We start from the raw sequence: 25,799 nt of genomic DNA, 5'->3' as shown, positions 1-25,799 counted from the left end.
GAAAATTCACAATTAAGATTGCTAAACTGCTGCTGACCAATAGAGGTGCTGAAAGAGTTGAATAGATAAATGTAGATCTGATTCTCAAACAAAGAAAAGAGGAAGACTGAACGCAGATTTTGCAATCTACAAGACTTTGAGCTTAATTTTAAAATCAGGAAAGAGAAGAGTCAATATTAATGGGATGGTTTGAAATTTCACAATTAAAAAATAAATAGCAATAAATAAATGTCAAATTTGAGCAAACTCCAGGAGACAGTGGAGGACAAAGGAGCCTAGAGTGCTACAGGACCCTTTGCATCCATAGAGTCATGAAGAATTGGACATGACTTAGCGACTGAACACCAACAGCAATAAATAAATAGCATCTGTTTCAAAAGAGAAGCAACTATCAAATTTATTGGGGAAATAATAGAGGCACTTTTTTTAAAAAGCAGGATCAAAACTAGAATGACTACTATGGAGGAGGGGGACACATTCTCTCCATTCTTTATATTTTAAAAAAAGGGAATCTGGTAAAACAGGAAGGAGAAATTGCCTAAAGATGAGTTTAGAGTCCAAGACAAAGAAATGCATTGTTTCTCCTGCTCTGCTTTCTATTGGAGTAACTGACATGCAGTCAAAACTTTTGAGATCTTTGTAAAAATGTGGCAGCTCTTGCAGTTAAATGAGTTTAAGAAAATTTATACAGACAAAAGGCATTAGTAATGGTAAATGATGCTGTGAAGTTAAGTGCTGTAGTAAAAAGAGGTCTGGCTTTAGACACAGAAGGACAAATACTGCATGATTCCACTTCAGAGAGGTGCCTGGAATAGGCAAGTTCATAGACAGGAATTAGAATAAAGGTTATTATATAATGGGCACAGAGTTTACATTGGGGATGATGACCAAGTTTGGGGTATATATTATAGATAGGGGTGATAGTTACACAACATTGTGAGTATATAATGCCACTCAATTGTATACTTAAAAATGACTAAAATGATAAGTATTGTGTTATATATACTATACCAAAATAAAAGAGGTATATTTCTTATTGAAATATAGTTGATTTACAATATTATATTAGTTTCAGGTATACAACATAATGATTCAATATTTTTAAGGATTATACTCCATTTAAAATTATTACAAAATACAGCTTCCCTGGTTGCTCAGAGGTAAAGAACTCGCCTGCCGATGCAGGAGACACGGGTTCGAACCCTGGTTTAGGAAGATCCCGCACGTCTCAGATCAACTAAGCCCACGCGCCACAGTTACAGAGCCTGTGCTCTAGAGCCCAGGAGCCGTGACTACTGAAGCCACACGCCCCAGAGCCTGTCCGAGCTCCGCAACAAGAGAAGCCACTGCAATGAAAAACCCACGCGCAGAAACGAAGAGTCACCCCTGCTCGCTGCAACTAGAGAAAGCCCACACAGCAACAAAGACTCAGCACAGCCAAAAATAAATAAATAAAATTATTAAAGTTATTACCAATAATGAGTATATTTCTCTGTGCTGTAGAATATATCCCTTATACACACAGGAGCCTGAGCGCAACCAAGGACCAAAGGCCAGGGAGAACTGGCTGGTGCCGGGCAAAGGAGGAGCGCAGTGTCAGCTGAGAGGCAGGGGTGGAAACAGAATAATCCAGTTCCGGCAGAATTCACTAACAAAATCATAATCCAAATATGGATAGACCGGCCTTACGAGATAATGAGGTTCCTGTTACTGGAAGTATTGAAAGGCCGCTCACGGTCTTATAAGGGCATTCAAACATAAGATGACGTTTAATTCCATTTCAAAGGGGTAAGCAGGCGGTGTTCATTCCTTTACAAAAATCTGCTTAAACTATGGGACATTTACAGTGATACCCTCAAATAATGGTGAAGTAGAAAAATAATGGGGATGGGAAAAGAGCTCTCAGATTATTTGATTATTCAGTCTACTCCTGGATAAGCACAATCAAGATATTCAAGAATATGTAGCAGGAAGAACATATCCTTAGAACTAAGAATTGGCAAATATAATAATCACTATTAAATATGCCTGTGGAATTTTTTTCAAGAGATTCTTAGATATACACGGTGCTTGAAGTGAAGTGAAAGTCGCTCAGTCGTGTCCAACTCTTTGCGACCCCATGGAATTCTCCAGGCCAGAATACTGGAGTGGGTAGCTTTTCCCTTCTCCAAGGGATCTTCCCAACCCAGGGATTGAACCCAGGTCTCCCACATTACAGGTGGATTCTTTACCAGCTGAACCATCAGGTTATAAAGGTAAGGAACCTCACCCCCAACTCAAGGGAGTGTATTAGATCTATCGTGAGTGCAGAGGAGTCTTCCCTGATTTAAAATTGATGGTCTCATGATTGACCATCAGTTAGCTTGATGCTGAACAAGGAATCTGAGCCTGTTGGTGAAAAAGTACACAATTTTTTTAAGGTCATCTAGCACTGTTTAGCCTAATAAGATGAAATTTGCAAAAGATAACTGAATAATGAGAAAGAGCTAATGTAATTTATTCCCCACTATAATTTACTCCATATCCTTAAGAAGGCAGGCCGTGGACACACTGACTTTTCACTCCATCATTCTCCCGATATATACTAGGGACCATTAAACTAGGTAAGAAGATGAATTACTAGAGATGATTATGCATGCCTTCAGCAGTCCATGAAATGTACCCGAGAACAATAAAGATATCTGATGACCTGTCAGGGAGATGCTTATGCAAATGAGAACATCATGATTATACTTCTGCTTGTTCATCTAAAGGCTATCATGATATATAGATGGAAAAACTTCACTTGCTCCGTAGCATCACAAATAAGAAGCTGCTTTCAGATTAGGATTTGCCATAAAGGAAAATTCATGGCCAAATTCCTAGTTCAGCTGTAAAAGAGGACAACAATGGACATAGATCAGCATCCAAGCTTATTTCCTTTAAAAACAATAATTGCATTAGATGACAGTTCTTACTGCTCTCCTGAAATTATAGTATTTGGCACTAAGAATTATTCGTAATCCTCAGAGGTAAAATACTTTGCAAATACATGTCATCAGCATCTTTCTGCTCCTAAATAATAAACAATATTTCTGACCAGAATTCAACAATCTTCAACGTATCCATGAGAATTAAGACAATAAGAAGATCAAGCAACTGATGAAACTCAGCTAGGTTACTATGAAGCCCAGCCTCTTCCTCACATGGCAATACAGTGACGGTGTTAAGAGCAGGGCCTTGATTTCAGAGGGAATACCATCCACTACTTAATATACATGTGGCCATAACCACAGACATAATCTCCCTGAGTCTCAGTCTTACCATCTGCAACAAGCATGATAATAGTACCTATCTCAAAACGTTGTTGTGAGGATTTAAATGAGATAACTTGTGAAGGTTCTTAACACAGAGCCTATCAGATAATTAAAGGTTTACAAAACAGAAATAGAGTCACAGATGTAGAAAACAAACTTATGGTTACCATGGGGATAAGGGACAGGGAGGAATAAATTAGGAGATTGGGATTAACATATATACATTATCATATATAAAATGGATACCTAATACGGACCAAGTGTATAGCACAGGGAACACTAGTCAATATTCTGTAATGACATATATGGAAAAAGAATCTAAAATAGAGGGGAGATATATACATGGGCTTCCCTGATAGCTCAGTTGGTAAAGAATCTGCCTGCAATGTAGAAGATCCTGATTTGATTCTTGGGTCGGGAAGATCTGCTGGAGAAGGCACAGGCTACTCATTTAAGTATTCTTGGGCTTCCCTTGTGGCTCAGCTGGTAAAGAATCTGCCTGCACTGCGGGAGACCTGGGTTCGATCTATGGGTTGGGAAGATACCCTGGAGAAGGGAAAAGCTACCCACTTCAGTATTCTGGCCTGGAGAATTCCATGAACTAACTGTAGGGTCGGACACTGTAGAGTTAGACTGTAGTGTCTAACTAACTAACAAAGAGTCGGACACGACTGAGTGACTTTCACTTTCACATATGTATATATGTGTGTGTGTATATATATATGTATATATAACTGATTCACTTTGTTGTACACCTAAAACTGACACACACTATAAATCCACTATACTCCAATAAAAATTTAAAAATTAACAAACAGCAATTATTATTAGAGGAGATGTCCATTGTCTGATAGCTCCACTTGGATCTCAAACTTATCATGCCTAAAAATTAACCCTTCACTCTCAAAATGTGTCTTCCCCAATCTTCTGTTTCAGTAAGTTGCAACTCCATTCTCTATGTTGCTCAGGTCTGAATACTTGGAGTTGTCCTTGAAGCCACTTTTCTTCCCTCTTATTCCGTAGACCTGATCATCAAATCCTGGCAGCTCTATCTTCAGTATGTATTTATAATTCAACCACTTCTTACTACCTCCAGCTACCCCCTAGTCCAAGGCTTCCCTGACCTGAATCACAGATCTAGCCTCCCAAGTAATCTCCAGCTTTCTCCCATTTCCCTCTTACAATCTGTTCTCTACACAGCAGTCAGAGAAATCAGGTTATTTCACTCTTCTGCTCAAAACTCCCCATGGTTTCTCTTTTCTTTCAGATTAAAAGCCCAAATCCTTACCAGAGCCTTTAAGTCCCTCTGTGATATGGCCCTCCCTACCTCTCTGCCCCTATCTTCCATTGCTCATTCCTCTCTAACCACACTGGCTTTCCTGCTGTTCCTAATACAGGATAAGCTCCTTTCCAAATTCAGAGCTTTGGAACTTGCTCCTCCGCCTGCCCAGGATGTACCTGCCCCCAGACCTTCCTGTATCCCACTCTAGCACTTCATTTAAATGTCATAGAGGGCTTTCCTAATCCCTTATCTGAAGTAGCAGCCCTCATCACACTCTCCTCTTTTCTGCTCTTATATTTCTTCACAATACTCACTATCACATGCCATCTTACTATTTGTTCAGTTTCTTTTCCCACCAATACTTCCATGATAAAGTCCCTCAAGGGGGAGGAAAGTCTGTGAAAGTGTTCTAGGTATGAGATAATAAGGCTCTGAATTAGGAGGATGGCAGAGAGAATGGAAAAGAAGAGATATTTTTATCAGACTCTTCTATTAATTAGATATTTATCAGACTGTTATCTGAGAAGAGTCTGTAAGACTCCACTATTGATTACATGAATTAGAGAAACTAGCCAACATGATTCTGAGTTTATTATTCTCAGAACAGTAATAATCTTAGAGATTTAAAGGCATTGCATATAACAGGGTATTCTTTCTGAGATGCTGGAAATGCCCATTTTGATGAGTTATGTTTACATAGATGTCTAAGTAAAAATTCATCACGCTACACCCTTAAAATCTGTGCATTTCACTTTATGTAAGTACTCAGGAAAAGTATACAGACAAAACAATATATTAAAAAGTCAGAAAGTTAATTAATAAAAATATTCTTTTAAATTTAATTAAATAAATAAAGCCCCTCAAGAGCAGTTTAGTTTGTTTCTTTCATTTCAACTCATGAAGCAGGGTACAATTGATTTGATGACTGAAAGGAAAGATATGTAATGAATGCCTCACCATAAAAAATAGGTCTGTCCCATGACATTTTATCAGTTCATCCTAAGTAAGGTTCTGTAGAGAGACAATCAATTAAATGACTTGTTTCACTAAGAAAACTGAGGCCTAAAGACAAGGCCAAAGTCAGATGTAAGTGTTAGAACCAAGGCTCACTTAAGCAAGTTCTTCTGTGCTAAGCATCATGCACTTATCCCTAAAGTTCACGCTCTCTACTGAGTTTGGAGCATGCTGTAGTCTCAACTCCATGAACAGTAGAAAATGTGTATCAGTTCAGTTCTGGTTCAAACCAATTGACTAAGAATTTTAAGGGAAGGGACTTTATATAATGTACAATTTATCTAAAATCTTTTACTTTGGTTTTAGAATAAAATAAAACTATTGTAAACGAATGAACAGCTGACAGTTGAGTCCAAGTCCCTAGCAAGGTTAAGTACTTCACAAGGATTAATACAGGAAATCCTTACAACCACCCTCTGAGGTAGTACTATGATCCCCATTTTACCGCTGAAGAAATGAGGGTCAGCGGAGGTTGTGTGCGCGCATGCTCAGTTGTGTCTGACTCTTGGCAATGTTAGAGAACTTTAAAAGCTTGCACAGCTAGCGAGTGACGGGTCAGTACCTGAACTTGAGCAGTCAACCTACACAGCCAATGTTCTGTTGAATCAAGAAAGCTGCAGAGGTAACATGTATGATGAAAGTTTTAAAAGGATTTATCTGCTCTGTAGATTCATTTTATTTTGTCCACTTTTCTGAAAATGGGACAGATACAGAAATACCATTTTGAAATTTTTTTATTACAAATGCAACATCTTACACTCATTTGCAATATATATACATACTTCTCCTTTTAATTCACAATGCAAAATTGAAAAAAATATCCTTAGAGAAGTGATGAGTTTAATCCTCAACAGATCTCAAGACATCAAAATTTTCATGAAAACCATAAAGAGACACTGTTTGTGCTCTCTTTTTCAGACATGCATTGATGTCAATAATTGTAATGATCTGAAATAAGCAAAGTAGTTAGGGTATGCCTCAAGTGTTTCTCATGGAAGTGCCAAAGAATACTGAAGAGAGGAAATGCCAAAACAGGAGACGTGCTGGTAGATGGGTCACAAAGTTGCATGGGTCAAGAGGCGGCATTCTTTATGGCTCTTCTGGAACTTAGAATTCTAGAGAGTACTGAAAATGCAGAAAAATGTAACTTCAGAGAAAATGGGACATCCTAGAGTCTAGGTGACATATAACACTTTCCAAAGAGTGTTGAGTAAGGCAACTATGTTATTTCAACTGCATCGACAAATTATATGCTTCAAGAAGCACTTACAGGACTTGCCCAGTGGTTCAATGGTAAAGAATCCACCTGCTAATGCAGGGACGTGAGTTTGATCCCTGGTCCAGGAAGATCCCACACTCCACAGAGCAACTAAGCCCATAAGCCACAGGTACTGAGACCTTGTGCTTATAGCCCATGTTACACAGCAGGAGAAGCCACCACAATGAAAAGCCTGGACACCAGAGCTAGAGAAAGTTCACGCAGTAATGAAGACCCAGAGCAGCCAAAATAAATCTTTTTTTTTTTTAAAAAAAGAAGCACTTACATTATTTAAAATTCCTAAAAGAGGAAAAAATGATGTATTGGCAATACACCATTTAAGATAAGGGTTTTTTGTCTAACCTTTTATCTTAAATATTATTTAAATACACAATAGCCCAAATGTGATCCTATGAAACTTGGTGCATCATAGAGGGAGAGTGAGTTGGAAGAGGGAAAAAAATCCATGGGAAGGAATATTCTGGAATGAAAAAGTCAGTAAAGATTCCAGATATCCTCTTAAATTTGTCTCTAGAGTCCATAGCAGGAGCCAAGAAGAAAAATGGGAGAAAAGAAAATGAAGCCCACCATTTAGTTCTTTTAATTGCTCTCCACTGTGCTCCCTCCTGACTGGGAGAAAGGGGTGATCATGTTAACTATTAGGGTCCCACATGTTTCCATTTCTTTAAGATAAAATCCAGAAGATACAAGAGTGCAGGCTTTCTTTATGAGCTTAAACATTCAAGAGAGGGAAGTACAGGGGGAGGAACGATCTCACGGCCTCTTTTATCTGAGTTCCTGAAGGAGGACGTCACGCACCAGCCATTCTGTCTGCCTACCTGTGTCTGCGATTCTTCACTAGCAGGAGGAAGTTGTACTTAAGGCTTGAACCTGAGGCTGAATAATACATCAGATTCAAGGGAAAAACTTGCCATTTTCAGGGTTTTATGTATAACTCTGAATTAGAGTGTATTCTGGTATGGACTGGAAACTGAAAGCTTAGAGATTTTGGGTTGGGTTTGGTTTGATAGAAATACGATGGACTTGATGAAAATAGCTCTGTACCAGGAGTGTGTAGACCTGAGTTCCAGTCCTACATCTGTCATTACTAGCTATACAAATAGGAGCAACTCAGTCTCTCAGACCCACAATTAGGTGGTTGGATTAGATGTTTATCTCCAAGGTCCCTTGCAGCTCTATGAATCTTCCACCAGTCTTTATTCAAGAGCAGGTGCCTAAAAGAATTACATGAGCCATAGACATGAGCCTCAAACGTAATTTAAAGTTTCCTAGAAGCACATTAAAATTTTTAAACAGATTGAATTAATTTTATTTTATTTGTACTTAATGTGTTTTATTTACATATGTATTTAATCCAACAGGATCAAAATCATATCACTTCATATCACTACATTACATATCATTACATAAATCATATCATTACACTTCAATGTGTAACTGGTATTAAATAATATTAATGAGATATTTTACATTCTTTCCTTTTTCTACTAAATCTTCAACACTTGATACATATTTTATATTTGCATCATATCTTTATTTGGATTAGAGGTATTTCAAGTAGTCAATAGTCAAGTTTAGAGGGCTTGAATTTTTCTTACCTAAGGATATAGCTTACCTTCAAAGCGAGATTACATTTAAAGTAGAAAAACTATTCATTAAAACGTTAGGGTCAACATATTGAGATGTTAGGGAAGAGATGATCAACAAAGTGACAGGACTTTTTACGGTAATTGCCAAATGGAAGGATACAGAAGGAAGCTGTGTTATGTGGAAATTCAAGGGTTGGACAGAAATGATGTAAGTCACCTCCAGGCCCAGTCAATAAAATGTTTGCCCCTAATTCAACACTGTCCCTTTTCTCTTATCTACAGAAGACATACGCAGTGTGTTCAGTTAAGGTCTCTGTGGTCATAAGAATAGAGGAGTCCCTAGATCAGGGGCTCCTAATCTGGGGTCTATGGATCTTTATGGGATCTTCGGATAGAATTCAGGGAGTCCAAAAGTGGAATGGGGGGAAATAATGTCTTTACTTCTATTAACTTCCAACTCGAATTCATCATTTCCTTCAATTATGAATGTAGGCAAACCACAGTAGAATTTAACAGAGCTTGTGACCTCCCCCTCAGCAGAGATCACACATTCTTCCCAGCACATTTCATTAACTGCACATCGTACAATAGCACTTCATCAATGTGACAGCAGTTATCAGACCCTCCACGGGACCTTATCATTGAATGCATTAATAAAGAAGCACATATATTATTATGTCACAGGTTTTTAATATATTTTGATATCTGTGTTTCAATAAAATTGGTTTCTTTTGTAAGCCTATGTATTTTTTTTTTATTTAAAAATGTTACTATGAGAAGGAGACCCACAAATTTCAACAGACTGCCAAAAGGGTCCATGGTACAACACACTAAAGGGAGAGAGTCTGGGTCCTTGAATGACCCTAACTCCCTTCTCTATCCCACACTGAATCGTATTGGATTGTGTAATGAGTGAGAAATAAATCATTATCATGTCAAGTCACTGATATGTGAGGAGAACTCAGCAATTAGCTCACTCTAGTGTACAGCTGAAATGTGGCTTCAGGCCAATGCCAGTCGGTTACAACTGCAAACAGACTCCACGCATTGAAGAGACGGGCACTGGCAATGATGTGCTGGTAAACTGAGTCTCAAAAAAAAACTACCATGGCTGATTTTCAACTACCAATACAATGGCACTGAACTCTGAATTAGGATTGGCCAGACTCGTGCTTGCAGCAAGCGTGAACTGACTCCTGGCCCCTTGTTTGAACTGCTTTCCCCATAACAGTTCCTAGAAAGGTGTCCTGCTATTGACGTCCCCTGGCTGGAGGGGAAGGATGTATGCAGAATCTTGAGAATAACTGCTTGAAGGCTCCTATTTAAACCACCGTGTCTGACTTTTTCATAATGAATAAATAAAGGAGAATACCTTAGTTGCAGCAATTTTAACATTCCACAAGCTGTTGAAAAGAATCTAATTAGTACTAATTACAATACTAGAGTGTCCCAACAAATTATAATGCCATTGCTTCTGTAGAGGCATTGTGTTTAAACACTCTGAAACATTATTAGTCTACAGAACAAATGTGTGAGATAGGTATTATTCAGCAGTGTCTGAAAATCAATTATTTACCCTGGGAAAGCCTGATACTGCTTCTGATAGTAAAAACAAATTGATTATCAAAACAGTAGGACTGGGAAATCCCAGAATTATATGAACTTCATTCCTGAACTCCTTTTATTTCACTGAGCATTACTGCTGTCCCCATTTTACATGAGAAACAGCACAGCCAGTCATCAGATCCAAAATCTACCTAGAATCCAGCCTCAGACTCAGCAAATCCTCAGGAGGTTACCATGCTTGCTTTTCTAATTTAAAATCTTCCTTTATGAGTCTTTAGTGTCTTATTTTCCAAATATATTTTCTTTCATAATGAAGAAGTTGTTTAAAGGCACCATTTTATTAAAGTGACCTACTATGCCTGCTTTCACTTATTTATAAATTCCCTATTATGTTTGCTAACATGTAGACAAATTTTACTTTCTAGATTAAGCTACTTAAAATCTCATCTACTGAAAATATTCACTTCAAAATATAGTCAAATCATTTAGAATTAAGCTATGGAATCAAGGGTTTAGTAAATGCTTCAATCTCATTTTAAAGCAAATAAGTTGAGCTTCCTTGGTGGCTCAGTGGTAGAAGCCACCTGCCAGTGAAGGAGACATGGGTTCGATCCCTGGTCCAGGAAGATCCCACTTGCTGAAGAGTAACTAAGCCGATGTGCCATGATCACTGAGCCTATGCTCTAGAGCCTGGGCGCCATAACTACTGAGCCTCAGTGCCTCAACTACTGAAGCCCAAGAGTCCTAGAGCCTGCCCTCTGCAACAAGAGAAGCTACCACAATGAGAAGCCCTTGCACCACAGCTAGAGAGTAGCCCCCTATGACCACAACCAGAGAAAAGTCTGCAAAGCAATGAGGACCCAGCACAATCAAAAATAAACAAATAAATAAAAATAAAATTATAAATAAAGTGAATAACTCATTGTTCAAATCTTATCAAGTTGATGCTCCTTTTTCTCTGAAAGGAGCTATGTGGACAAGAAAAAGCTATGTGGACCAGACTTGCAATTTCTGGACGAACATTTGATATTCTGTTGCTTATTCTCTGAGAAATTCACTTGCATGTTAAAGAGCAGGCACTCTTGGTTAGTGTTTAATATTGCTGTTATCATTATTATCACTCCTCAGGTCAGGAGTTATCATTTTTTAGTTAAGAATTGATATCCCAATAGAATGCACAGGTCTTACTTATGCTCCAAAATTCTTAGCTGCTTTAAATCTAAATTGTTGTTGTTGGTTAGTCGCTCAGTCATGTCCAACTCTTTGCGTCTCCATGGACTGTAGCCCACCAGGCTCCTCTATCCATGGGATCTCCCAGGCAAAATTACTGGAGTGGTTGCCGTTTCCTTCTCCAAGGGATCTTCCCAAGCTAGGGATTAAACCCACATCTCCTGCATTGGCAGGCAGATTCTTTACCACTGAGTACATTTCAATTAATGTTACTAATTTAATCCCTCTTAACAATGAAACAGCTGGAAATATTTATACTCCAGATATTCAGTTCAGTCCCTCAATCATGTCCCACTCTTTGGACCCCATGTAGCATGCCAGGCTTCCCTGTCCATCAACTCCAGCAGCTTGCTCAAACTCATGTCCATCAAGTGGGTGATGTCATCCAACCATCTCATCCTCTGTCTGTCCCCTTTTCCTCCCTCCTTCAATCTTTTGATGATCCAGCATCAGGATCTTTTTCAAGAGTCAGTTCTTCTCATCAGGTGGCCAAAGTATTGAAGCTTCAGCTTCAGTATCAGTCCTTCCAATGAATATTCAGGACCAGTTTCCTTTAGGATTGACTAGTGTGATCACTTACTCCAGATGTTGTACAATATTATTAATGTTGCGAGTGAAATTTACCTTTATTCTAACTACGTCTGTTTTGTTTAGACCACTATTCAGGCTTCCCCGGTGGCTCAGCAGTAAAAGAATCCACCTGCAAGGCAGGAGACACAGGAGATGCAGATTCGATCCCCGGGCCGGGAAGATCCCCTGGAGAAGGCAATGGCAACACATTCCAGCATTCTTGCCTGGAGAATCCCATGGACAGAGGCTACAGTCCGTGGGGCTGCAAAGAATTGGACACAAATGAAGCAACTGAGCGCACACACATTATTCAGACATACCTATCGAACTCACTCAGCATGACCTACGTAGCAAATAATTTTAAAAACAAGCATCTTCAATTCAAATTGGGAAAACTTCTGAATTCTTAAGCTAATCCTAGAAATTGTCACTTGTCCTGTGTGAGACTCCAACGTAATGGTACAAGATTGCCACTAACAATGACCTTTTTGAAAGAACATCCACAGTTTCCCCTCATTTCTCAGTCAACCCTGCTCATCTGTCCTGGCCCCAGACCAGCCCAATCTCAGCAATTCTTCATGAAGATATGCTCCACTCCTCTCCCAAACCTACTGAGAATGTTGGCAGAAGGTAGTACAACTACATTCTCCAACAGCTGTTCCAACAGACCCAAAAACATGGTATTCATATCACTCTTTCCTAGAGACCTGGAGACAAGAATTATTTCTGTGTTCCATTTCTCTCCTCACTGTGTTCATATTTTCCTCTACTTTAGCACATGGAACATGTTTATAAAAAACTGTCTAACACCGTTGTCTGCTGATTTCTTCATGTCTGTAATTCCTAAATCTGTTTCTACTGATATTTTTTTTTCCCTTTGAGTTATTATCTTTTCCTGTTTTTTCATTTGCCTGGTAATTTTTTATCAAATGCTGAGTATTGTGAATTTTACATTGTTGAATATACATTTTACTGCATTCCTATAAGGAATACTGGATTTTTGTTCAGGCATGCAGTTAAGTTACTTAGGATCAGTTTGATCTTTTTGTTGAATATACATTTTACTGCATTCCTATAAGGAATACTGGATTTTTGTTCAGGCATGCAGTTAAGTTACTTAGGATCAGTTTGATCTTTTTGAGGTTTGCTTTCACATTTTTTTTTATTAGAGCAGGTTCAGACAAGTGTTAGAGTTTAGAGTTAATTTCTGTTCACTACTACTGAGGACTTGGAGAAGTGAAGTGAAGTGAAGTCGCTCAGTCATGTCAGACTCTTTGCAACCCCATGGACTGTAGCCTACCAGGATCCTCAGTCCATGGGATTTTCCAGGCAAGAATACTGGAGTGGGTTGCCATTTCCTTCTCCAGGGGATCTTCCCGACCCAGGGATCGAACCCAGGTCTCCCGCATTGTAGGCAGATGCTTTACAGTCTGAGCTACCAGGGAAGCCCTGAGGAGTTGGAGAAGGAAATGGCAACCCACTCCAGTATTCTTGCCTGGAGAATTCCCATGGACAGAGGATCCTGGCGGGCTACAGTCCATGGTGTCTCAGAAAGTCGGACACGACTAAGCAACTAACACATACACACACTACTGAGGACTCCACGCAATGCTCTGTGTATTGCAAGATCTTTCTCTTATATTTTGTTGCTGTTGTTGTTTTTCTAATGTCCTTCTATTTGGGATAATGGAGATGTTAAACTATTTCTAGCTCTGGATAACTTCCAGGAACTGTTTGACTCTATAAAATCAGATACACGTGATCTTCTATTCTAGAAAATGGTCTTATATTGCTTCTCTGCTAATTTTCTCTTCATTTTCTTTGTTATCTATTTATGAGAACTTCAGAGTCAGACATTGAAATTTTTTAATTGACTCTTTAATTTTTTAATATTTTTTAATATTGCCTCTTCTATTTTCTATCTTCTGCTCTTTTTGTTCTATTTTTGCAAGACTTTCTCAACTTTGTTTTCCAAAGCAAAACCTGGATTTCTAAATTTTTTGATCATTAAATTTTAAATTTCCAAGAGATATTTCTTATTCTGCTATCATCATTTCTTGCATTATCTTGCAACCTGAACTTGTTTTCCAAATTCAATACTTCTCTTATTTTTTAGGATATTCACTATAGTTTAAATTTTTTCCTCCTCTCATTAATTTATTAAGCAAATATTTAGTGGTAACAAACCATGTATCAGACACTGATCTCTCAAAACAAAGACCCTGCTCTCATGAAGGTGAAAGTCAGTGATAGGCAGGCATTAAAAAACTAAAAATCACATTTTATTAAAATGTTGGTTGGTAATGAGTGCTATGAGAAGCCCCTCCACCAAACACTCTCACTTGCTCACTGCACTCCACCCATACCACCCTTTCTTCAGTTCGTTCAAGTTTCTTTTTCTCCTTCCCTTTCTATACACTGTTTTCTATACTCAAAATATTCTCCCTTATCCTGTTGAGCACTATATCTTCAGTGTATCTCATCTCCTAGCCCTACCATCAGTTTTCCAATCTCACTACACTTTCTATTCCATTCATAACATTTACCAAAACTTGTAATGTTGCTTACTTACCATATAGTAGCGATTCATGCTTCTTCCTTGCCAAGTGAGCCTGATTTTGTTCGGGTGTCGCTATAGCCAGGGACTTCAGAGAAGATAGGGCCTGGCCCCAGCCAGGGGTGATTCTGGATTAGTCTAACCAAATCATGATAATTCCATACTATTACCAGTGATGGCTTAGGAAAGAATGCGTGACCCAATTCCGATCGGTGGGTCACATATCAAAGGAAGTCTGCTAGGGGAAGCTGGAGAAAGTTTGCTCTTATAAAGAGACTAAAAGAATAGATAGTCCTGTTCTCAGCCTCCGGGACATTGCTTTACTTAAGAATGTGGTATCTTCCACTACTGTAGTCATCTTTCAACAGTAGGAGTGCTAACCCACAGAGAGCAGAAAGATAAAAATAAGCTGACTTTTGATGCTATCACTGAGCCACTAAATTAGTCCTGTCTTCATGCTTCTTTATGTTCCAATGAGCTCTACTTGAGAAATCTACTAGATAATGAGCTTCAAACACCAAAGAGACATCAACATAAGGAGTGATGAATTAAGTAACACTTACTTGGAAAACAAAGAGTAAATGAGAAAAATGAATATAATGTAATGGTTATATGTTCTGACACAGCAAAATCATAAAATAAAATTGGAGAACTGTGATGGCATGTATAAAACTTCTGTTACTAATTCTTCTTTTCAATTTATTTTTTAATTGGAGAAAAATTGCTATACAATGTTGTGTTGGTTTCTGCCATACAACAATGCAAATCAGCCATAATTATACATCTATCACCTCCCTCTTGAGCCTCCCTACTAATTCTTAAAACAGTTTGTTCAACAGTTTTCTGCAATCATAATTGATGGTGGTAATATTCACATTATTGTCTGATACAGTTGCATGTATTAAGTGGGATAATGCAGAATTTGAAGATATTTAATTCCATTACATAACATTGAAGATATAATTTTTCTTTCATACTTCTGTCTATTGAAATGGTCCAGAAACAACGGCCAACCCAGTTGGCCTCCCTAGGCCCAAACTGTCTTCTTAAATACCATTTTCCACTATGAGAAATCAGGGATTCTTTTAGACACTGCTTATTGCAAGTGTGTGATAGGAAATAAACATGATGAACCAAGAACATTTTGACCTACCAGAAGACAAGAAAGCTATCAAACACTACTAGGGTAATTTCAAAAGGACTCAGGAGCCAACTTGAAAAGGCTTTCATTGCCAATGATGGGAATTTTCAATAAGGATAAGAATTTTCAGTAAGGATAAGAATTACAACAAGCTCATGAGTTCATAATATTTTTTAAAATTAATTCATAATCTTCAGAGGATGATAGGAAACCCAAAATTATCTTGAAAACTGGTAAATAAAATGAAAGGGTAAAGTTTTTTATTCTGCCTTTCCTATGTGAACCACCATATGAGGTAACCAAATAGTAAATAAGGAAAGTAGCACTACATAAAATTAGTCAAGCTAATAAATGAAAACAAAATGACATAATTAGAATATCACCATTTTCAATGCCAGAGATATTAATGGGTCCCAGCAGAGTATCAATAACTGCTAAGTGAAAATGAAAGTGACTCAGTCATGTTCGACTCTTTGTGACCCCATGGACTAGCCCATGGAATTCTCCGGGCCAGAATACTGCAGGGGGTAGCCTTTCCCTTCTCCAGGGGATCTTCCCAACCCAGGGATCAAACACAGGTCTCCCACATTGCGGGCAGATTCTTTACCCACTGAACCAGAAGGGAAGTCCAAGAATACTGGAGTGGGTAGCCTTTCCTTTCTCCAGCAGATCTTCCCAACCCAAGAATTGAACCAGGGTCACCTGCATTGCAGGCGGATTCTTTACCAGCTGAGTCTGTTAACATCACCAAAAGAAACAACCAACTGTTAGATGCCTCCAAATGAAGAACACAGCACCACCTATAGCCTTGACAAAAGTATTAATTCTCAACCTGGTCACATCTCAATATCCCTCTGTCGATTTGTAGAAAACATAGGAGAAATGTGTGGAAGGGCGCCATGAACAATTTCCAGACTGTGGAAAACCTACATGTCCAATAGTCCAGATCTGTCAATATATCATTTGCAAGTAAAAATTAGAGACGTAAGGGAAACCTGTAGATTAAAGGAAACTTAAGACAGAGATTTTTATAATGGGCAAGACTAAACTAAGGTGTTTAAAAATACATTGTTGGGTGATAAAACCATACGAAATATAAGGAAGTCATTACTATACAATCTAGGATGACTAGTGTGGTCATTTGTTATATTGGCAGCCCCTAAGGAATCATAACTCATGGTATTCATGACTTTGTGGAGTTCCTTCCTCTTGCATCTAAACTGGCCCTGAGATTTGCCTTAACCAATAGAATATGGTAGAGTAATACTGTGCTGTTCCAAGGCTAAGCCATAAAAAGCTCTGGTCTTTGCTTTCTTGCAAACTCTGACCTAGCACTTCATTTTTTTAGTAAAGAAAAAATAGCTAGTTTTATTCAAATTTATTTGGCACTAGGGGCAGAATGTATCCTTAGGCCATAAAGGAGAATAATTCTCTGCTCCACAATTTGGAAACTTTTAAATAGTATTTTCAATCACGAGATCTATTCTTTTCATTTGTCTCTCAGATGAGTAACGTAAAATAATAATAATAAAAAAATTTTGTTGACCCTCCTCAAAAATCAATCTTGATTTTTCTTCTGTTGAAGGAACTGTGCTGTCAACAGTCAGCTGTCGATCCATGAGGCAGCTGTAATTAGGATGGAGAATCTGACCGTGGGGAATGACTTTTTTTTTTTTTTTAATTTGAAGATAATTGCTTTAAGAGTCATGTTGTGTTGGTTTCTGCTGTACAACGTGAATCAGTCATAACTATACATATATATTCCCTCACTCTTGAGCCTCCCTCCTCCCCCTATCCCATCCCTTTAGACTGTCACAGAGCCCCAGGCTGGGCTCCCTGTGGTATGCAGCAGCTTCCCACTAGCTAGCTATTTTACATATTGACCTAGCATTTTAAAATTCAGGACCCTGTTGGAGAGACCAGTTTCTTTAGGACTGAACAACAATCTCTGGGAATAGTTTTTTTTTTTTTTTGGAAGATGGCTACTGAAGCTCTTTCCATTTCTTAACCTGGGTGATGGCTACAGGATCTTCAGCTTATAATGATGCACTAAGCTATGCATTTGTTTACATGGTTTTGGAGCCTATGTTTTATTTTTAAATAAAAAATGGTTTTAAGAAAAAGAAAAAAATCCCCATGGTTTGGCATAGAGACCTTTACTCTTCTTCCAAAATTCCTTTGGACTGTGGACTTTTTATTTATTTATTTTTAGACTATGGACTTTTTAAAAAGCACTCAAGGCTCCTAGTTTAAAACTTATGATTTATTCTAATCTATCCACAGCAACATCCAAACACATCAAGCAGAGAAATATAAACTTCTTTGGATCTTAGATCTTGCAATTTGTAAAACCAAATTAATTTCTTTCATATATAAATCTTTTCTTCACTCCTGTGAGGAAAAACATATAGTACCAAAAAAAGAGGCACTTTTATAAACTGGCTTGCATTTTCTTACTGGCAGCAACTTGCTGGTCTCTTTTAAAATGAGTTTTCCAGCTTCAAAGGAGAAAATGTGTATTACATTTGGGATTGTGTGTGTGTGTGTGTGTGTGTGTATGTGTGTGTGTGTGTGTGTGTGTGTGTGTGTGTTCTAGTTTGGAACTGTTAGAATGTTAGCCCTCGTGTCACGTTTTACTAAAGTGCTTTAAAACAGATTGTAGCAGATGAAATGTGCTCTTTTGTTCTCTTGTCTTCCTTTTCATTATCATCCTCACCTCTGACTTCATTTTCCATTTCACAAGGCAAACTGCTGTAGGTATCTTTTTTCTTAAAATGGTGTTAGCTAGCTTCCCTGACAAAAGTAAAGAAAATAAAATTTCTGATTAAGGGATCAAAATTCACTGCCATACGGCACATAAAATATTTTGTAAAACTTTCACAGTCCATTTACTTTGATTGAATTAGAAAGTACTGTCACAAATTGTGCTCCTACTATTGCACTTCTTACCTGGGAATCCAGTTCAGATAATCCCAAAGAATAACAGTAAAACCACAATCAGTTCAATAGCTCACAGCAAGATAAATGAATAAAAATCACTATGGTCATCGTAGGAGTTACTATTATAAAAAATAAATAAATAAATAAATTTTTTAAATCATTATCATCATCCTAGGAGTTTCTATTACTAAAGCACTCTTGAGGAAGTGGTTCTCCGGTAGCAAATGTCCATAGGAGAAAAATGTGTTTCATCAAGACCAGATCTTGATTTAGCATCTGACTCTATGAATTCATCAAAGCATGAATTGGGACTCAAGAGGAAAGACCACTCTTTCTTCCACTAGTACAGGAGAAAACGTTGGTTTGTCTCAGCCAAGTATCTTTATTTTTAATGAGATTTCTTAGATTAAGAAACTCAACTCACATTAAATTCTTAAAGTCTTGATTTCTATTCACAAAGACTAAAGGTAGCAGAAAGTAATAGTTGCCACCAGAAATTCCCAATCTGCAATAATTTCCCTAATGCAAAACTCCTGCTAGCTTCATTAGTAGATTGGTATTTTTAAAATTAAGGTATAATTTAGATGTATATAATCAATACACATTCTTTTTTTTTTTCATTTATTTTTATTAGTTGGAAGCCAATCACCCCACAATATTGTAGTGGTTTTTGTCATACATTGACATGAATCAGCCATGGAGTTACAGGTATTCCCCATCCCGATCCCCCCTCCCACTTCCCTCTCTACCCGATCCCTCTGGGTCTTCCCAGTACACCAGGCCCAAGCACTTGTCTCATGCATTCAACCTGGGCTGGTGATCTGTTTCACCCTAGATAATATACATGTTTCGATGCTGTTCTCTCAAAACATCCCACCCTCGCCTTCTCCCACAGAGTCCAAAAGTCTGCTCTGTACATCTGTGTCTCTTTTTCTGTTTTGCATATAGGGTTATGATTACCATCTTTCTAAATTCCATATATATGTGTTAGTTTACTGTAGTGGTCTTTATCTTTCTGGCTTACTTCACTCTGTATAATGGGCTCCAGTTTCATCCATCTCATTAGAATTCATTCAAATGAATTCTTTTTAATGGCTGAGTAATATTCCATGGTGTATATGTACCACAGCTTCCTTATCCATTCGTCTGCTGATGGGCATCTAGGTTGCTTCCATGTCCTGGCTATTATAAACAGGGCTGCGATGAACATTGGGGTACACGTGTCTCTTTCAGATCTGGTTTCCTCGGTGTCAATACACATTCTTGCATTATTTATACCGGGTCCTCTTCTCCTTTTCTCCCATCCCTGCTATTTCCACCTGAGGCACTGCAATTGCCCACTTCTTAGGAGAACTCATTCATTTCTACAAATTAGGAACTGAGATAAATACTCATTCTATAATTCTTACCCACTTCCTACTTTATTTGTATTAATTTTTCTTACAGGGGATCTACGAAGGCGCTACACTGAGTGTACTGGCTAATATGCTTTGGGCCATAACAGAAGACAATTATATTAGTTAGAAAGAGTTTGACTGTGAATAACAGTTGATAGCACAGGGAACACTGGCTTAAGTAAGATAGAAGTTTATCTCTCCCTTATTATGGTCCAGAGGTAAGTAGTCCAAGGCTGGTATGGAAGTTCTACTACATGAAGTTCTCAGGACCTGGGCTCCTTTTGTCCACTTCATTTTGCATGAATTCCTTTTTAAAGGACACCCCATAGTCCAAGATGGCTTCTCCAGTCATGTTCACAATCTAGCCAGCAGTATGGAGGACAGCAGAAAGAAAGGCACACCCTTTACTTTTAAGATCACTTTCTGGGGATCACATACAACACTTCCACCTACATCCCATGAGCCAAAACTCACTTACACAACCCTATCTAGTTGCAAAGGAGACTCCAACTAGGTATCTTTATTCTAGGAGTTCATGTGGCCAGCTAATACTTGGAGCTTCCATCATTTTAAAAAGCAAGAGAGTATTACATTAGGGCATAACTAGCAGTCGCTACCAGCCCAACTTGTATCTCTCATAACAAGAAGTACCCAAAAGTAGGGCAGGCAGTGAGGTTTGTTGGGCTCCAACTTCTCTCTGAATCTGCCTCGGCCTGGCACGTCTCCATGTGTCGCCTCTGTCTTAAGCTAGCTCCCTTCCTGCTCCTCAAGACAAAGACAGCAGTTCTAGGCATCATATTTCAGATGCAACAAAATCCAAAAGAAGAGGAGGAAGGATGTATCTCTTCCCTCTGTCCCCTTTTGAAAAGGGAAGAAAATTTTCTTAGAGGCAGCTGGTAAAGTTCCCTTAAAGTCTCAGTGGCCAGATTTCATCACAATCCCATGCTTTGTATATAACTGACCTTTGAACATCATGGTGGGGGGGGGGATGGGTGTGAGGGGTGCCCACCCTCCACACAGTTGGCCCTCCATATATTCCTTGGTAACAGCAGTTCCTCCATATCTGTGATTCCACATGCTCAGATTCAACCAACTGTGAATCATGTAGTACTGTAGCATTTACAACAGAAAAAAATCTTACGTGTCCGTGAGTTCAAACCCGTGTTGTTCAAGAGTCAATACTGACCCTTGAAGTCGAGAGTTGCAGTCACTGACAAGAAGACACCACCATGATAGGCAGGGACCCATGAGCACCCACCTCTCAGAAGCCATAAGTGGGGCTAATCTCTCTGAAACAGAGGGCTGCACAGAGGTTCAGTACCCTAACAAAAGTGGGGTTCTGTTATGAAAGAGGAATGGGGAAAGGATGTTGGGGTGGCATCTAACAGTATCTACCACACTCTGCATCCTAAAGTTCCATACAGTTGACCTTTGAACAACACAGGTTTGAACTCTGTGGGTCCACTTATTTTTTTCAATAGTAAATACTATAGCACTATCCGATCCACAGTTGACCGAATCTAGGGATGTGGATCCATGCTCAGTGAGGAACCACAGTTATGAGGGCCTACTATAAGTTATACGCAGATTTTCGACAGCACAGAGGGTCTGCACCCTTAACCTTCATGTTGTCAAGGGTCAGCTACACTATTACTAGAGATAAACTGATCTCTAAGATCAGACCAGTTCTTATACCCATCTCCTACCAACAAACTACAAGTGAAGAAAAAGCAAATGTGTAGACTAGTAACTACACATCTAGGTTGCGTAGACCACAAACTTCCTAGTGTCCATTCACTGGCTCTAGGCAGACTTTTCACTCCAGACCTACAATCAGCATGAATTTCACATTTCAGTTGCCTGAGTTAGCCCTTATGGTATAAATAGGAGAAAATTCCCCTGAGAGAAATACATGTTGTTTTTAAAATTGAAGCTCACGTCTTACTTTACAAGCATCAGATTCCTTATGAGAATTTCAAAAGAAGCTGCTTTAAGGTTCACTGTGGCTGATGATGCAATAATAAGTCTAGGAAAAGAACGGTTTTCCTGACTATCTGCTGCAGGCCTGGAGGTGTCCTCCAGTATTCTCCCACCCCCACCAAGAACCCATGTATCCTTCAATTCTCAGATACAGCACTGAAATTCCAGTGCTTTTCTGGCCCTCCACGGGACATATGTAGGAGAGTTTTCAAGTTTGTTTTCTTTTGATTCATTAACAATTCAACGGCAATTTTTTTAAGGAAACAAAATTATTGCCTTAACAGGAAAACACTGTTTTTGGAAGCTGTAGTGCACTTTTAGGCATACCAAAAGTTTGAAAGGAAAAGAAAACAAGCCAGAAAAAGAAAAAAGTGCCATAAAATGACCACTGATGCCTGCGTTATATGAGCTTTCTTTTTCCTTCAAGAAAAACCCTTTTAAAAAGCATTTTTTAAAAAGCTTTAAAAAATCACTACTACTCATCAGTACTAAAAAGCATTTCTGAAGGCTAGCAGATGACACCACCCATGTGATTACAAATTGATCTTAGTATTATTTATGAATAGCATCATTTTATCAAGGGACGTTACTCAAAGACTTATAGACACTATTCTCAAAATGTATTCTGTCCTTAAGAAACATGAGTCAGTAATTTTCAAAACCAACACCTTTAGAGACAAACACCTTTAACACTTCTGACATCCCTTTACCTAGAGATTGACTACATCCTCAGAAATAAATTACTTTTGAAATATCCGTGTGACAGAGATCACTATTAACACAAAGTTTTGAGGCACACAAACCAAATGGCAACTGTTAAATGATTTGCCGAAAAGCCAGTGCTGATTCAGAATCATCAGCCTACTAAAATACAGCTGCTCACAACACGTACAAGATTAAACAAAATTCACTGCAAATGTATTGACTAGTTATTCTCCATGTTGGCAAAGCTTATTAAGCTTGAAGGAAAGTTATTGTCTCAGCTAAAGGAGCTTTCAAATCCATACTATTTCACTGGCAGCTACTTTATGAGAAACAGGTCATAAAATTGTGTTTAAACTTTACCATCATACTTTCAATTGTTCTGCTTACGATTAAATCAAAGCTTGAGAATATTTATGGGCTAAAGGATGGGCAAAGCAGCGAAGACAGGGTTATGGTTTTTTTTTCAGGGATCTGGAGCTTCAAAATCGTCAGGAAATCACAGCCTCATGACCTTCTTTTGCTCATGCACTAACAATTCACAACACCATGCATTTTTCCAGTGCTGTTTTCTCTTTTTGGCAAGACTAGTATTCTCAAACGAGGAGACTTCTTATTTTCTCTGGAGGTAGTCTAACTTTAACTCTTCTCTTGCCTCCACCCCTACATATTTTGAAAGTGCCCTCCCAAACAATGAGGAGGTATAATATAACAAGACTAGAGGATGGAATGACTGTTACACAGTCTGTTATAGTTTTAATGCATTCAGAACGCATTTATTACCAATCCTTCCTGTGCACTAGCTATCTTTGATTTTTGTATGTGTAATAATTTGATTTCAGAATGAAAAAGGTAACACATTTTCTTATCACATGAGTACAATGCTAGCATCAGCATCATGGTAACCATGAAGTCTTCTTCAAGCAAGTTAACCCCTCATATGGCTAGACTTTCAATGATTACCGTGGATGGCCATGCTACAACTTTATGTGTTTCTAAGCTTTTCAGTGAAATACGGTTTTATAAAATAAATGCCAGAAACCTATTTTGCTAATAACTAATTGCAAGCCCCTTCTCACAATGTTCTATTACGTTGTTCTTTCAGTCCCCTACACACTGATATCAACAACAAGCCTGTAACCAAATTTGTAAGACTAAGGCACACTTGGTTTAGCTTTTTTTGGTAATATAAATAACTCATCCATCTTTTCCCCCATGTTAAATAAACAGCAAAGGAATACTTGACCAAGTTTTGCTCCCTGACAGTATGGGCTGTTGGTGATCATCTACCTCTGAAAGCAGCAGAGCAGAAGTCTGGAAAATCAATTAAATTGCTCTCACGTGCCCTGATTTGATATCCGTTTTAAGTGGTTTTCAATGTTGTGGTAACTGCAAGCAAATATGGAATAAGCACACTAAATAAATCCTTTCCTCTTAGGATATGGTTCAGGGGCCAAAAAGAGGTATCAGAAAGAACTTAATTTTTTTTTAAACAGAATTAGGATAAAACCTAGAGTATAATACCTAGTTTAGCAGGTATTTCTAAAGCCAGAAAAACATAAATTCACGAGCTAACCAACTGTTAGGTAGTGGTTGTCGGCAAGGTTTGTGGGGAGGGAAGAGAAAGAGGCCAGTTTCACCCAGGAGATAAAGAGTCATGATTTCCTGCAGTTTCAGCTCAGTTTGGGTTTTATTTTCTTCTGCCTCACACTCTTTACTGTATCACTGTTTCCCTGAAAGTCTCTCAAATGAGTTTCTCTCCGTCTACAACTTCAGCCACTGTTACACAACACGCGTGTTCCTCTTTTGCCTGCCCGCCCCCCTCGCCCCTCGCCTCCCCTCCGGGAAGGGAAGAACCTGGGAGCGGAATGACAGTGGCCTTCCTGCCTCTGATGAAACCATCCCACAAGTGACATTATGAAGCTCCAGTGAAGCTGTGGCCGACGCTGCATTTTACAGAATCCGGCCAAAGTCACCAGGAGGGGAATTCAGCGCAAGAGGCCGGGAATCCCCAGGGAAATCTCTAGAAGCGAGGGGTATCCCCACCCTGTTCTCTTTTCGGCAGGTTCAGAAAGGGCTCGGAACTGTGCGCCATGCCGGGTACAGGGGGACGAGGTGTTGCTGCGCCGGGGGCGGGGGTTGGGGTGTGCAGAACAGACACGGAAGACCGCAGGGTGGAGGAAACGGGGGTGGTCCCCCTCTCCGCAGCCGGCACCTGCATTTCCCAACCGTCCGGCGGCGCGGCCAAAGCATCCCGAGCCTATGCGCCCTGGACCCGCGCACCCCACCCCGACCAGGGAGCGCGGGCGAGCTGCCCTCCGGCGGGGGGACCCCTGGCTGGGGAGGGGCGGTGCGCCCCGGTCATCCCCGCAGCCGCGGCTCTCGAGCCGGCCGTGGAGGGCGGGAGCGCGGCGGGTACCCCGCAGGTTACCCGCTCCGGGACCTGTGCCCGGGCGTCCAGCCTGGCCCCAGGCTCCTAGCGGACCGGTCGCGCTCCCGGGAAGCCCCCGGCGGGCGTACCTCGGATGTAGGCGCACTTGCTCTCGTCCAGCTGGCTGGAGGCCGAGCCACCCATGGTGACGGTGCCGGAGGATGCGGAGCGCCGCGGCTGCCGGGGCGGGAGGGACTGACGCTCCCGACGGCGCCCGCTGCCCGCTCCTGGAAGTTGGTGCGACGGCGATCCGGGCTCTGCAATTAAAGGGCAAACTTCCTCCGAGAGGCGCGGCCTGCCGGGGCGCCTCCTCCGGGTCCTCGCCCTCTGAGGATCTGTGGGCCGGCCCGGAGCTGTCTTCCCGCCTTCGCTCCAGGGGTGAGCTCCGAGGGGATGGCTAGTCTGGAAGGACTTTTCTTCTCTCCACTGGCTTCTTATTTTCACCTTGGGGTCAGAGGACAGTTTCCCTGGTGACCGGACACCTCTGAGGCAGGAACCTTCGCTCTCACCTCTCAGGAGGTGGAGGTCAAGGGCCCCTTGCTTTGCACGCCCTGCCCTTTGGTACCAGAAGCAACAGTTCTTCTGGAGCATCACCGAAGAACTTGTTAGAAATGCAAAATCTAGGCACTTGTCCCCTACACACACACACACACACACACACACACACACACAGCCTCACCGAAGAACTTGTTAGAAATGCAAAATCTAGGCACTTTTCCCCTACACACACACACACAGTCTCCAAGTTAGAAACTGTGGGAGTGGGGCCCCCAGTCTGATTTCATGGGCTCTCCAGGTAATTCTGAGGCCTGCTGGTGTTTGAGA

The 25,799-nt window shown here is 39.9% G+C and overlaps 1 protein-coding gene across 1 annotated transcript in view; it reads right to left on the bottom strand.

Moving 5' to 3' along the window:
* Positions 1-25,580, bottom strand: part of NIBAN1 (niban apoptosis regulator 1) — a 171,444-nt gene extending 145,864 nt beyond the window's left edge. The window contains exon 1 of the mRNA XM_043484731.1: positions 25,064-25,580. Coding sequence (XP_043340666.1) covers positions 25,064-25,565 — 502 coding nt within the window. The 5' untranslated portion in view covers positions 25,566-25,580. The remainder of the gene's footprint in view (positions 1-25,063) is intronic.
* Between the last annotated feature and the right edge of the window lie 219 nt (positions 25,581-25,799).

Source organism: Cervus canadensis, chromosome 13, assembly GCF_019320065.1.
Source record: "Cervus canadensis isolate Bull #8, Minnesota chromosome 13, ASM1932006v1, whole genome shotgun sequence".
In the NCBI taxonomy this organism is placed as follows: domain Eukaryota; kingdom Metazoa; phylum Chordata; class Mammalia; order Artiodactyla; family Cervidae; genus Cervus; species Cervus canadensis.
The sequence above is the reverse complement of the archived record's forward strand: the minus strand, read 5'-3'. Positions and strand labels throughout refer to the sequence as shown.